The 12,556-nt window shown below is 47.4% G+C and overlaps 1 protein-coding gene across 5 annotated transcripts in view; it reads right to left on the bottom strand.

Annotated features, from left to right (window-relative positions):
- Positions 1-12,556, bottom strand: part of LOC105478743 (TUB like protein 4) — a 287,369-nt gene that overhangs the window by 62,051 nt on the left and 212,762 nt on the right. For all 5 annotated transcript variants that reach the window (XM_071096652.1, XM_011736357.2, XM_071096651.1 and 2 more), the window contains one exon: positions 326-506. In XM_071096652.1, coding sequence (XP_070952753.1) covers positions 326-470 — 145 coding nt within the window. In that variant the 5' untranslated portion in view covers positions 471-506. The remainder of the gene's footprint in view (positions 1-325; positions 507-12,556) is intronic.

The following is a 12,556-nucleotide window of genomic DNA, read 5'->3' as shown; positions in this document are numbered from 1 at the left end:
ATTGTCACTAAGCAGCTAAGCCCCACCATATCTCAGGGACACAGGAAGAGCCATGTGTCTCACTTTATATCTAGGAAAAGCTAAGCGAATTAAGTGTAATCAATTCGACCAGTGATTCTGAGAAAAGGGACAACAGCAGGGAGACAGTCACATCTAGATGAGGCCAGCCCTATCTTGCATTTCAGCTTGAGAACTCTTCCCAGGAAGCCCGGGTGCCACATGTGTTGTGGTCCTTCACCGTCCTTCCTCTACATCAGTCTACTCCCCTCCAGCGCCCTTCCTTGTCCTTCTGGTCAGTGACAAGGAAAGTAGGGCCAATGAGTACCTTGGGGAGGGGCGTAGTCATCTGAGTCCGTGTCGCTCTCGCTGCTGTCCTCCACCAGGAAGATTGGGTAGTTCCAGGACATGCCGAGGACGCCATCTGACTCGTGCAGGAGGACGTGGGCCAGCATCCTGCCGTGGCAATCCATGACAATCACCTGCCCATCAGCTGTGCCAAACAGCACCTGCAATCCAAGACGGGGACCTCTGACCAAGTGGCAGCAAGGGTCAGTTTCTGGCACACCTTGTTGCCTCAATTTGTTTTAGGAAGATAATATATATTTAGAACTAAAAATTGCTAGTTAAGTAACAACAGCACAGTGACACAAAATGTTAAGTAGAACCTCTGCTGGCTATTCCTGCAAGAATTTTAGTCTTCTAATACTGAAACGTGACTAACAGCAGAATGAGTATATTATATTGCATGGACGTTTTCAAGTAATACCAGCAAAATCACTGTTATAGTATTTGTAGGGGTTTTGCTTTGTATTTTTGATTGGAGGAGAGGAGTTAGGAAAATATTCATTTACTTTTCTGGAAAATGAAGCAGCAGCAGAGATTTGTTGTTATAATTTTTTCAAATTTAGAAGAAAAAGTTTAGGTTTATGTTTGACCCAAGAGAAAATACATTGGGTTATGTTAGCATGTTATCTAACCATATCTGGAAAAGAAGATCCTCCTGAAACAATGTTTTATTTCCAATGTTGAATGTTTTACTTCACTGAGAATAATAATGGTATTAACGTATTAATTTATAATTAATTTAAGGATGTAGTAATGGTATTAAAATATTAAGTACTTTGCACTAAACACTATGCTGAAAGCTCTGCCTCATTAACTGTCAAAACCATGAGTTAGGTACTAGTTTTGCTGGGGTGGCCCAGGTGGGCTTTTGCTACCACAGTGTGCTGAGGGCTGCTCCTCAGACACCTTCCCTGGCTTCACCCATCTCAGAGTACACACTCAGGAGCATGCTGGGTAGTAGAGATAGGTACATGGCCAGAGCTAAAGAACGATATGGGTAGAGGAAGGCTGGGTGCTCCCCTCCATGACAGTGGCAAAGGGGCACCTCACAGCTGCTGAACATCCCCCTGCCGCCACCAACCAATCAATAACACTGGTGGTGCCACCAGTGGGACATCCTGAGAGGAATCCTGGGGCCTGGGCAGCAGGACCTCCACCGAGGTGCATCACATTGCATTATCTTCTGCCCTGTGTGATGATGTCTGCAGTTTCTGCATTGGTTGTCATTAAAAACTTTACATCTTTTGTGTCTAATGGGATCTGTCTATCCATCAGCATCTCATTGTAACAATCATGCAAGTTATCTCCACTTTACAAACACATAAACAACTTCAGAGAGGCCAAGTAGGCTGACAAAGGCATTAAGTGATCAAGCCAAGGCTGTCTGACTAGAAAGGCTAGAATTTACCCAAAGGGAGACCTGGTTAAGGTTTTTTCCATTTTTTGCTTCTTTTTGCTTGAGATTTTAATGTGAAGCTCCTTGGGGGCAGAGACAGTCCATAGCTATATCCCTGGCACCTAACAGAGCTTTGTGTACAATGCAGGCACTCAATAAATATTTATTGCTAAATGAATGCATTAAAGTTTGTGACAAGCAAAAGGCAATTTTAGGATATAAATACTGATGACTGAGAGACTGCCTGCAGAAAGTTCACAGAATTCACAGAGCTATTTTAGAATAAATTGTTCATCAAATATTCCTTTAAATATGATCTATATTTTAATGAATGAACACTAAAAAAGGCTAAAACAATTTGCCTCCAGATGCAGCAATTAATTCATTACTGGAAAGACATAACTACTAGGAACACCATGGAATTCATTGTAGAAAAAGGTGCAATTTTAGCTGTCAAGAAAAAAATTAGTATCTGACAGCATGTCTACAAAGCCTTCACGTGACGCAGGTGTAGGGATCAAGACACTGGAGCATGGGCCACAGGCCTGCTGAAGTCCTGGAAGAGGCAGATGTTTAATGTGCTTGGTGAGCCGTTTTCAGTGACAATAAATACGAAATATGACTTCTTAAAACTTTAACTGAGCTGTACCCACCGCCACATTTATCACTATTCTCATCCCTTTATGTGGGATTGTGTGATTTCTGACCCCTAGTTACACTATAAGCTTTTGAGGCGATGGACTGTTATGGACTGAATGGTTATGAGCAGCCTGCCTCCCCAATCTATGTTGATGGTATCTGGAGGTGAGGTCTCTGGGGGATGATTCGGTTTAGATAAGGTCGAGAGGGTAGGGCACCCATGACGGGATTAGTGTCCACATAAGAAGAGTATGAGAGACCCGAGCTTGCAAGCGCTCTTGCTACCCCCAAGCACTGAGGAAAGGCTATGTGAGGACCCAGGGAGAAGGCAAGCCAGGAGTCAGCCTCCACCAGGAACCAAATTGGCTGGCGCTTTGATCTTAGGCTTGCCAGACTCCAGAATTGGGAGAAATCAATGTCTGTTGTTTAAGCCCCTTGGTCTGTGGTATTTTGTTATAGTGGCCCAAGCAGAGACCTGAACCACATCAGCTTTGCTCAACAGTACCTCCCTAGGCCCTGTCATGCTGTACAACACAAGAAATATTTGCAAAAGGGAGGAAATGCCTCTGCATTAAATGTCTTTTGAATTAATACTCGTTTTTCCATTTTAGAGAAGAAAGGACAGATGAGAGTACATACATGTAATTCCTGAATAAAGGTCTGATTAAGTTATCAGAGTTTAGTATCATACTAAAGCAAAACAGAACAAAAAGGGCAGGCCCCAAATCCACTACCATTAATTAATTCCAACTACAGCTCCCACAGGAAGACAGAAACACTATTAAGATTGGAAAAAATGAGAAAAGCAGCACTGACAGTTTAGTCATCAAGCAATGACGGAAGAAATTACTCTGTTTTGGAACAAGTATGTCACAGATAACTGAAGAACAGTGATACAATATGAAATCAGATTTTTAAAAATCTCTTCCAATACACCTTCTTTTCACGCCTAATCACTTTTAATGAGATAAAGCTTATGTGAGCAAAGGACTTCAGAAGAACAAGATTGACAGCCTAATAATAATGAATACACATATGGCAAGTGCATCAATCTCTGCTGCTTCTGCTCCTTAATGGTGGTCAAGCAATGAATGTGTTCTGAGTGGGCTGGTGCTCCTGTTTCTAGAATTCTCTGTGCTAGTGCTCCCCAGGCTCGGCTCTAGGTCCTTTTCTCTCTAGGAAACCACAATCATACCCATAGCCTCAAGGATCCCATTCATAGCTGACTCCCTGCACAGGCCTTTGTCCTGAGCCCCAGACTTTCACATGTAACTGCATTCCTGCCATCTCCCAAAGATGTGCCAAAGGTCCTCAGTGTCAACATGGCTTAAGATCAAACGCATGATTGCATCCTTTCCTGAGCAACACACACACAACCAGACCGCGTCAAGCAAGGACTGAGGCTTGTGCTTTATCTCTAATGTCTAGTACACCAGCTGGTTCACAGCAGTGCTCAGACATCATGTTTAAAGGCTTCTGGGCCCCACCACACAGAATCAATCTTGCTCTAACGATGGCCCCCACAGCATTCTGAACTTGGTTCTGGTTTTGTGTGCCTGTCTGCCAGTAAACCACAAGTATCTCAAGGGCAGGTCTGCACTCCCAGGTTCTCATTCACTCAGTGACTCAATGAATATAAATACATCTTGCCCAAATATTTGCCCAAGTTTTCCTACAAAAATGAAGGAGCAATCTCCTTCCTTTCTTCTTTATAAACCAATTCCCAAATCCTCCCATAAAACTATCCCCAAAAAACACTTTCAAGGATGAATCATGTACATTTCTGTCCCATATTTTCCTGCTGTTTCCTGTGATGAACTGCAGGCTTCAGGTACGGGCAGGGCCAATGTTCCCTCTGTAATGCATATACCAGGACAAAATAAGCAGTAGAGACATACAGGTCAAGTCATACCAGTTCAATGGCTGCCTCGCTGGGTTCGGTTTACTTTGCAGCCTTGAATATACTCACTGCAGGGCAGTTTCTAATAGCAACACGGCTAGGCACCGTGGCTCACACCTATAATCCCAGCACTTTGCGAAGTTGAGATGGGAGGATCACTTGAAGCCAGGAGTTTGAAACCAGCCTGGTCAACAAGGTGAGACCTTGTCCTCTACAAAAAAACAAAAAAATGTATCAGGGCATGGTGGTGAGCACCTGTAGTCCTAGCTCCTGGGGAGGCTGAGGCGGGAGGATCACTAGAGCCCAGGAGTTCAAGGCTGCAGTGAGCCACGATTGTGCCAATGCACTCCAGCCTGGGTGACTAAGCAAGACTCTGACACACACACACACACACACACACACACACACACCCCCACAGCAATGCAATTATGATATCCATATATAATCTCTTTATTTCAATGTACTCCATTCTAAACTATTTTAGATGCAATTATTTAAAAATAAACACAATTATTATCAGTAGTTTAAAATAAACCAAGCCACAACCAAAGGGGGAGAAGAGAGGATATAAAATCATTGAAAAGACTTCTATTTTGGAAGCCGTGGTATCTCATCAGTACCTTTATCTTTGGACCCTACACATCTAAATTGTTGAATAAAACCATGTTAGGAAATGTCAACTTCAATAACACATGCTTTCAAAAATGTTCACTCTTTTGTAACAGAGTTTAATTTGTAGTATTGGAACTAGTTCCTGAAGGAGGTGACTTTTTCCCACTTACTTGCTTTTATGATTGAAGGCTGGGGGAATACACTAAAAAACTGATTACAAATCCCTCCTAGTGACCTTAGCACCTCTGGTGGCATGCATGTGTAGCTGCAAAGAAAGAAATGAAAAAACAGCCATGATGCCCCTCCTTTTCCTTGGAAGGAACTCTTTTTGTTCTGAGACGTGGCTAAAGTAAAAAAAAAAAAAAAAAAAAATTTTTTTTATTTTTATTTTCGAGATGGAGTCTCGCTCTGTCGCCCAGGCTGGAGTGCAGTGGCACAATCTCGGCTCACTGCAATCTCCACCTCCCGGGTTCATGCCATTCTCCTGCCTCAGCCTCCTGAGTAGGTGGGACTACAGGCGCCCGCCACCACACCCAGCTAATTTTTTGTATTTTTTAGTAGAGACAGGGTTTCACCAAGTTAGCCAGGATGGTCTCGATCTCCTGACCTCGTGATCCGCCCGCCTCAGCCCCTCAAAGTGCTGGGATTACAGGTGTGAGCCACCGCGCCCGGCCAAAAAATTTTTAAGACCTCCCTGTTGGGTTTCAGAATACTGGCCTTCAGATGTGCTTCAAGGCCAGACTTGAATATTTTGCAACTAAATAAACAGTCACTGAAATCAGACAGTTGTAAATGACAGAACTGCTCAATTAACAGACTATTTTATGTTTTTTTTTTTTTTAGATGAAATGTAATTTCAAAGTTGATTATTACAATCATTCCTAAATCTGAATCTTCAGGCTAACAATAATTTGGAAGTCATCTCATCTCTTCACTGAAGAAAAGACCACTTGTAAACTAACCCATTAAGATAAGAGACTCTCCCATGTCTAAAGATTTTCAAAGAAGGAGGTATTCTGCCTCAGGCCCAAATTTAATGTTAAATGATTCCCATTACCAGAATATTCTTCTCCAAATCTTTCAGGCTCCATTTTTAAGTTTATTCATCCTTCTAAGACACACCCATATATCAATTTGTCGGAGTAGAGAATAGTCTGACTACAGGACCAATACAAAAATGTATTTATGGCCAGGCATGGTAGCTCATGACTGTAATCCCAGCACTTTGGGAGGCCAAGACGGGCAGATCATTTGAGGTCAGGAGTTCAAAACCAGCCTGGCCAACATGGTGAAACACCGTCTCTACTAAAAATAAAAAAATTGGCTGGGCACGGTGGCTCACGTCTGTATTCCCAGCACTTTGGGAGGCCAAGGCAGGTGGATCATGAGGTCAGGAGATCGAGACCATCCTGACCAACATGGTGAAAGCCCGTCTCTACTAAAAATACAAAAATTAGCTGGGCATGGTGGCACGCGCCTATAGTCCCAGCTACTCCGGAGGCAGAGGCAGGAGAATTGCTTGAACCCAGGAGGCAGAGATTGCAGTGAGCCAAGATTGTGCCACTGTACTCCAGCCTGGTGACAGAGCGAAACTCCGTCTCAAAAAAAAAAAAAAAAAATTTAGCCGTTTATGGTGGTGGACACCTGTAACCACAGCTACTTGGCTGGGAGGCTGAGGCAGGAGAATTGCTTGAACCCAGGAGGTGGAGGTTGCAGTGAGCAGAGATCGCGCCAGGAGCCTGGGGGACAAGAGCAAAACTCCATCTCAAAAAACAAACAAACAAACAAAAAAAACAAGCATTTAACTGGAATATCTCCAGCAGGGTACACAAGTAACTGAAAACACATTACCTCTGGTCAGCTTGGGGATAGAAGGAGGGATCCTTTCATCATATGTCCTATGGAACATTTAGTATTTTATACCATGTGAATATACTATTAAAAATACATCTAAATATACATTGAATGAGGAAGAAAGGCATGCTTCAGGAATATAGCCCTATATCAGCTCTGTGAAGTAAGGCATAACTGCCCAGGGTAGCCACTCACCAAGAGGCCTGGGAAGGTGCATGTGTACTTTGATCAGAAGACCCCAAGAGACGTTGGAATCTGCTTGGCCTGTTGGTGTGTAGTCCGAGCCTGTTGGGGAAACATCCTTTCCTTTGCAAAGAATCGGGCCTGGGGGTCAGCTAGTGAGGCTCATCCTACTTCGAGTCCTAGCGCCTTAGTAAGGTTCATCATTCTGCCTCCCAAGTGTCAGCTTCAAATCCCTTCCCATTTCAAAATTTTACAACTCTTCAAAACACATTGAAATATACTTCTAAACATGATGAAAACAGTAATTTTTTCCTATGGCTACTGATAAACTTCTCAACAAACGAGCAGAGAGGAAAGGACTTGCTGGTCTGTGCTACCAGTGGCAGCTGGGGAATAGTGGTGCAAGCAGACCCAACAGCACTTGTGACCGGTGCCAATGACAAGTCAAACGGGACTTGAGTTAATGCAGGAAGGACAAATATTTAATCCATAATAAATGCTGCAGCAGGGAGAATGAGGGAGGAGGAGGGAGGCATAGGCTATAGCCAGGGAAGGAGAAATAATCGAAAAGCTGGGAGGAGGATGTTAATGTGATTAGGCTCTCTGGCTTTACTAACTGGAGCTAATCAAAATTAGGCCCCTACTCTCTCACAAAGCCTGGGAGATGGGCCCTATCAAACAGTTGATTCTCTTGGCAGCCTCTCTCCCAGGCAGGAACGTAAGAAAGCTGGAGCAGTCATCCTCAGGACGCAGTCTTGAGTTGTTAGAAACTGTGCCAGTGTTCCAGCCAGACCAACACGGTGAAACCCCGTCTCTACTAAAAAATATAACAAAATATTAGCCGGGTGTGGTGTCGGGCACCTGTAGTCCCAGTTACTCGGGAGGCTGAGGCAGGAGAATGACGTGAATCCGGGAGGCAGAGCTTGTAGTGAGCCGAGATTGCGCCACTGCACTCCAGCCTGGGCGACAGGTGAGACTCTGTCTCCAAAACAAAAAAAAAGAAAAGAAAAAAGGAAAAAAAAAAAAAAAAAAAAGAAACTGTGCCAGTGTTTGCTCCAGGGTGTGTGTGTGGGAAGGAAAAAGACGGTGTGGATGAAACCATTTATGCTGGGAGTGTGCAGTTTAGAGGCCAAGGTTGAGGTCCAGCTGAGAAGAGGGCCCAGAGAGTCCTGACCAGAAGGAGCGAGCCTTTGTCCTGGTGGTGAACACATGTGAAACAGCACATCTCACCCCTCCTGACACATACAAGGACATATTCAATGTCAAGGGCAGGGGCTGTAGAGCAGCAATGCCATGTGGAACCCTAGGAAGATCAATTTTGTAGTTCACCACCTGGCTAAATGGTGGCATTCAGGCAAGGTCCCTGTGTCAAAACCAAGGCCATCATCATGCTGTGGTACTGATGAAGATATATGAAGAAAATCTAACATTGCATTAATAAGAAACTGCCTTTAAGAAGGTAACCAGAGCCAGTGTATATGAATACATTCCTCTCATCTTTTATTTCTAACGTAATTTTTTTTTTAGACAGAGTTTCACTCTTGTCACCTGGGCTGGAGTGCAGCGGTGCGATCTTGGCTCACTGTAACCTCTGCCTTCGGGTTCAAGCGATTCTCCTACCTCGACCTCCTGACTAGCTGGGATTACAGCCGTGCGCCATCATGCCCAGCTAATTTTGTATTTTAGTAGATATGGGGTTTCCCCATGTTGGCCGGGATGGTCTCGAACTCCTGACCTAAGGTGATCTACCGCCTCAGCCTCCCAAAGTGCTGAGATTACAGGCATGAGCCACTGCACCTGGCTTACTCAATGTAAATCTCAAGAAACATTTTTATTTAGCACATTTTATAACTCATTAATACTGAGTGCTCTATCTGGTGATTCATCACCTGAGTCCAGAGATAACAAAGGGTGACTTAATTTCCAGACATCTTAACTGTCGTGTCAGTCAACCAAAACACTGACAAGACGAAAAACTACAAACATAGTAGCTGCACCTGTTTCTCCTAAAGAAATGTATTTTATTCCACAAAGCGCGACAGAATTTCTCAAATACATGCAAAACGAAATAACTAAAAATGAACCAGTATCAATCGTTGGATAAAGATAGCCCTGAAGGGTGGGAGGCTGTCTCCCAACTTCTTTCCTGAGCAATTCATCCTCCTAACTGTGATTCCTGTGCTCCTTGCTGATTTTGACAAGAACCATTCCTATATATGTTTAGTTCAGGGTTTAAAATAAAGATGGGTTTCCCTTGTGTAGTATTCACACTACTAAAAAGTCATGGGCAGATCTGATGGGAGGGAAGAAAAAGGATCACTCTTTGTGTTGGCTTAGACTAAATCTCATTGCAAAGTTGAGTCCCCAAGAGCTACCAGCAGCAGTTCCACTCTACCAGCCCTTTAACCTACTTACAAGGTACTCACCAGTCACTGGCAAGGGTTTCCAGTGTAGGAGCTGACCAGTGGGGTTTTACTTTAGTGGGTTTGTGGTTTTTTTTTTTTTTTTTTTGAGACAGGGTCTCACTCTGTCATCCAGGCTGGAGTGCAGTGACACAACCATGGCTCACTGTAGCCTCAGCCTCCTGGGCTTAAGCAATCCTCCCCCCTCAGCCGCCCCAGTAGCTAAGACTACATGTGTGCCCCCACACCCCGAAAATTTTTGCATTTTTTGTAGAGACAGGGTTTTGCCATGTTGCTGGTCTTGCAATCCTGGGCTCCAGTGATCCTCCCACCTCGGTCTCCCAAAGTGCTGGAATTAGAAGTGTAAGCCACCACACCAGGACAGATTTATTTTTTAAAAAAGAAACACTCACTACAAGAGCTTGTGTGACAGATTACCATGTTCTTTTCTTGTATTGAGCATCAGGATTCAAAACCAGCAGGCTCCTGGAAGGTGAGAGCTGCTCCGGGTGGGTGGAGGGAGAGAGTTGCTCTGGGAGGAGGTGAGAACTGCTTAGGGAGGAAGAGAGAGCTGCTCTGTGAGGGAGTGAGAGCTGCTCTGTGCTGGGATTACAGGCATGAGCCACTGTGCCCGGCCTGTAAATTACTTTTCATTATAAAACTGGGCCGGGTGCAGTTTTGGGAGGCCGAGGCGGGCAGATCACCTAAAGTCAGGAGTTCAAGACCAGCCTGGCCAACACGGTGAAACCCTGTCTCTACTCAAAATGACTTTTTAAGTCTTTGCAGGGATAAAATCTACGCAGTACCTACAATCACAATCTTAAAAGACCAGGTGCATCAGGATTCAAAACCAGCAGGCTGCTGGAAGGAGGTAAGAGCTGCTCTTTGAGGAAGTGAGCTGCTCCAGGTGGGTGGAGGGTGAGAGCTGCTCCAGGTGGGTGGAGGGAGAGAGTTGGTCTGGGAGGAGGTGAGAACTGCTTAGGGAGGAAGAGAGAGCTGCCCTGTGAGGGAGCCAGAGCTGCTCTGTGCCCTCTGAGGGAGTGAGAGCTGCTCTGTGCCCTGTGTGGGAGCGAGGGCTGCTCTGTGCTCTGTGTGGGAGTGAGAGCCGCCCTGTGTGGGAGTGAGAGCCGCCCTGTGTGGGAGTGAGAACTGTTCTGTGTGGGAGTGAGAGCTGCCCTGTGTGGGAGTGAGAGCTGCCCTGTGTGGGAGTGAGAGCTGCTCTGTGTGGGAGTGAGAGCTGCCCTGTGTGGGAGTGAGAGCTGCTCTGGGCCCTGTGTGGGAGTGAGAGCTGCTCTGTGTGGGAGTGAGAGCTGCTCTGTGTTCTGTGTGGAAGTGAGAGCTGCTCTGGGTGGGAGAGAGAGCTGCTCTGTGTTCTGTGTGGGAGTGAGAGCTGCTCTGGGCCCTGTGTGGGAGTGAGAGCTGCCCTGTGTGGGAATGAGAGCTGCCCTGTGTGGGAGTGAGAGCTGCCCTGTGTGGGAGTGAGAGCTGCTCTGTGTGGGAATGAGAGCTGCCCTGTGTGGGAATGAGAGCTGCCCTGTGTGGGAGTGAGAGCTGCCCTGTGTGGGAATGAGAGCTGCTCTGTGTGGGAATGAGAGCTGCCCTGTGTGGGAGTGAGAGCTGCCCTGTGTGGGAGTGAGAGCTGCCCTGTGTGGGAGTGAGAGCTGCTCTGTGTGGGAGTGAGAGCTGCCTTGTGTGGGAGTGGGAGCTGCTCTGGGCCCTGTGTGGGAGTGAGAGCTGCTCTGTGTGGGAGTGAGAGCTGCTCTGTGTTCTGTGTGGGAGTGAGAGCTGCTCTGGGTGGGAGAGAGAGCTGCTCTGTGTTCTGTGTGGGAGTGAGAGCTGCTCTGGGCCCTGTGTGGGAGTGAGAGCTGCTCTGTGTGGGAGTGAGAGCTGCTCTGTGTTCTGTGTGGAAGTGAGAGCTGCTCTGGGTGGGAGAGAGAGCTGCTCTGTGTTCTGTGTGGGAGTGAGAGCTGCTCTGGGCCCTGTGTGGGAGTGAGAGCTGCCCTGTGTGGGAATGAGAGCTGCCCTGTGTGGGAGTGAGAGCTGCCCTGTGTGGGAGTGAGAGCTGCCCTGTGTGGGAGTGAGAGCTGCCCTGTGTGGGAGTGAGAGCTGCCCTGTGTGGGAGTGAGAGCTGCTCTGGGCCCTGTGTGGGAGTGAGAGCTGCCCTGTGTGGGAGTGAGAGCTGCCCTGTGTGGGAGTGAGAGCTGCCCTGTGTGGGAGTGAGAGCTGCCCTGTGTGGGAGTGAGAGTTGCCCTGTGTGGGAATGAGAGCTGCCCTGTGTGGGAGTGAGAGCTGCTCTGTGTGGGAGTGAGAGCTGCCCTGTGTGGGAGTGAGAGCTGCTCTGGGCCCTGTGTGGGAATGAGAGCTGCCCTGTGTGGGAATGAGAGCTGCCCTGTGTGGGAGTGAGAGCTGCCCTGTGTGGGAGTGAGAGCTGCCCTGTGTGGGAGTGAGAGCTGCTCTGTGTGGGAATGAGAGCTGCCCTGTGTGGGAGTGAGAGCTGCTCTGGGCCCTGTGTGGGAGTGAGAGCTGCTCTGTGTGGGAATGAGAGCTGCCCTGTGTGGGAGTGAGAGCTGCCCTGTGTGGGAGTGAGAGCTGCCCTGTGTGGGAGTGAGAGCTGCTCTGGGCCCTGTGTGGGAATGAGAGCTGCCCTGTGTGGGAATGAGAGCTGCCCTGTGTGGGAATGAGAGCTGCCCTGTGTGGGAGTGAGAGCTGCTCTGTGTGGGAGTGAGAGCTGCTCTGGGCTCTGTGTGGGAGTGAGAGCTGCCCTGTGTGGGAGTGAGAGCTGCTCTGTGTGGGAATGAGAGCTGCTCTGTGTGGGAGTGAGAGCTGCCCTGTGTGGGAATGAGAGCTGCCCTGTGTGGGAGTGAGAGCTGCTCTGGGCCCTGTGTGGGAGTGAGAGCTGCTCTGGGCCCTGTGTGGGAGTGAGAGCTGCCCTGTGTGGGAGTGAGAGCTGCTCTGTGTGGGAGTGAGAGCTGCCCTGTGTGGGAATGAGAGCTGCCCTGTGTGGGAGTGAGAGCTGCCCTGTGTGGGAGTGAGAGCTGCTCTGTGTGGGAATGAGAGCTGCCCTGTGTGGGAGTGAGAGCTGCTCTGGGCCCTGTGTGGGAGTGAGAGCTGCCCTGTGTGGGAATGAGAGCTGCCCTGTGTGGGAATGAGAGCTGCCCTGTGTGGGAGTGAGAGCTGCCCTGTGTGGGAGTGAGAGCTGCCCTGTGTGGGAGTGAGAGCTGCTCT

Source organism: Macaca nemestrina, chromosome 5 (assembly GCF_043159975.1).
Source record: "Macaca nemestrina isolate mMacNem1 chromosome 5, mMacNem.hap1, whole genome shotgun sequence".
In the NCBI taxonomy this organism is placed as follows: Eukaryota; Metazoa; Chordata; class Mammalia; order Primates; family Cercopithecidae; genus Macaca; species Macaca nemestrina.
Note: the sequence above shows the minus strand (reverse complement) of the source record. Positions and strands in the feature narration are given on the sequence as shown.